The sequence below is a fragment of the Pediculus humanus genome, genomic scaffold (genome assembly GCF_000006295.1).
Source record: "Pediculus humanus corporis 1103172107667 genomic scaffold, whole genome shotgun sequence".
In the NCBI taxonomy this organism is placed as follows: domain Eukaryota; kingdom Metazoa; phylum Arthropoda; class Insecta; order Psocodea; family Pediculidae; genus Pediculus; species Pediculus humanus.
The window spans coordinates 200895-202476 of NW_002987276.1; the positions used below are offsets into that span (position 1 = coordinate 200895).

General features: G+C 37.1%; 1 protein-coding gene across 1 annotated transcript; it reads left to right on the forward strand.

Annotated features, from left to right (window-relative positions):
- Positions 1-59: 59 nt before the first annotated feature.
- On the forward strand, positions 60-1470 carry Phum_PHUM283600 (uncharacterized protein; the record flags this gene model as incomplete). The annotated part of the gene is made up of 2 exons (XM_002426827.1): positions 60-243; positions 1175-1470. 2 exons carry the CDS (start codon positions 60-62, stop codon positions 1468-1470), a joined length of 480 nt encoding a protein of 159 aa, XP_002426872.1.
- Between the last annotated feature and the right edge of the window lie 112 nt (positions 1471-1582).

The following is a 1582-nucleotide window of genomic DNA, read 5'->3' on the forward strand; positions in this document are numbered from 1 at the left end:
TTTCTAAAGTCGAAGAACTTCAATGTTTGGCAACGTGGAAAGATGGTTCGACTCGTTACATGGTCGGAAAATTATCACACAACAGAATAAAAACAAACGAAGAATCCTATAGGTGTTTCGTATACGAAAGAGTTCAAACTCACGATAGGAAAGTTTCGTATAATGTTGCACAAAGTGGAGATGCCACGTGTAACGGTCTACCTTCCGCTTTGGAAGGTTCAAAGGTCATGAGATTAACAAAAGGTTCGTATGGATATATATGTATATATGTCGTCGCTGACGTTTATTAACATTTATGAGAATTTTTTTTTTTTTTTATTTTCCAGTTGAAAACGCTCACACGAAATGTAAATACCCGACGTGGATAACCGAACATCATCATTGGCACACTTTGGACTATAAGAAATCTTATCATTTTTCACATAAGAATGCAACTTTAAAAATAACCGAAGATGTCAATACAGGTTATTATTTATTATTATTATTATTACTTTTTAACACGACGAGATTTTGTGTGCCTGTCGGAGATTTTGAACGTTTATTCCAGGTCTCCTATACCCGATTCCATAGTGCTGCTGCTTTCGAAAAATGTGGGCCGTCCCACGTAGTGCCATTTACTGGATGGTTTCTTCTTTTAAATTCTAGAAAATCTTTTTGAAATTTCCTTTAAATAAATGTGGCATGGCTTCCAGTGGCTTTACTCTTTTCATTCCGTATCCAGTAAAGATACTTACAGATTTTATTGTGCCTCTCTAGATATTCATGCTTTGCCAATATCGAACGACCGGAAATTAAATGATTGAGTGTTTCCGACAGCAGCTTGGTCCTGAGCATCTGCAATAAACGCTTCTGTTTCAGCCTTCAATGTTCCTTACCTTAGCCAGCTGTTCGTGGTGTTCTTATTAATATCTGAACCGTTTACTCTCCTCAATATTGTCCACGCAACTTTTTCTGTTCCCATTTGCTCTCAAGCTTCTTTTGGGATTGGGCTTTGCTATCATAGATTGCAAGCAGCCTTTCCTCCAACTCGTTACCTTCTATTATTATCATTATTATTACGTACCTTCCGGAATCCTTTTTCGATCAGTTTCCTGTTTAGGCGGAGTGTAACCGATGGCACCATAACCACGCCCACAGATCCGAATAAATTCTACAAAAATTTATTTTTTTCCAGGTAATATACGTTCCGTAACTTTGCCTTATACGTCAGGCATAAGAAAACCAAACTCGGCGGAAATGCGGGTGGTTTGTCATTCTGAAGTTAAGACTGAACCTCAATATTCAATTGTTATCGCTCACGTGACAAACGGCTGTGATAGCGGTTACATTTGTTTGGGTTTTTACCGTCGCGACAGCACAGTCATCGAATTACAACAATCGACAAATCTCGTACAGGTTCCCGACGAAGCCTGCAATCAGAATAATTTCGATCCGTCAAAATTACCGTTCATCACTTTAATAAGTAAGTAAAAACAAACAAATTTATTTATTTATTACTCTATGAAATGATGATGAAGATGATGATGATAATTTTTGTTTTATTTATTTCATAAAAAACAGCCGCGTCTTTACATCAGAGAAA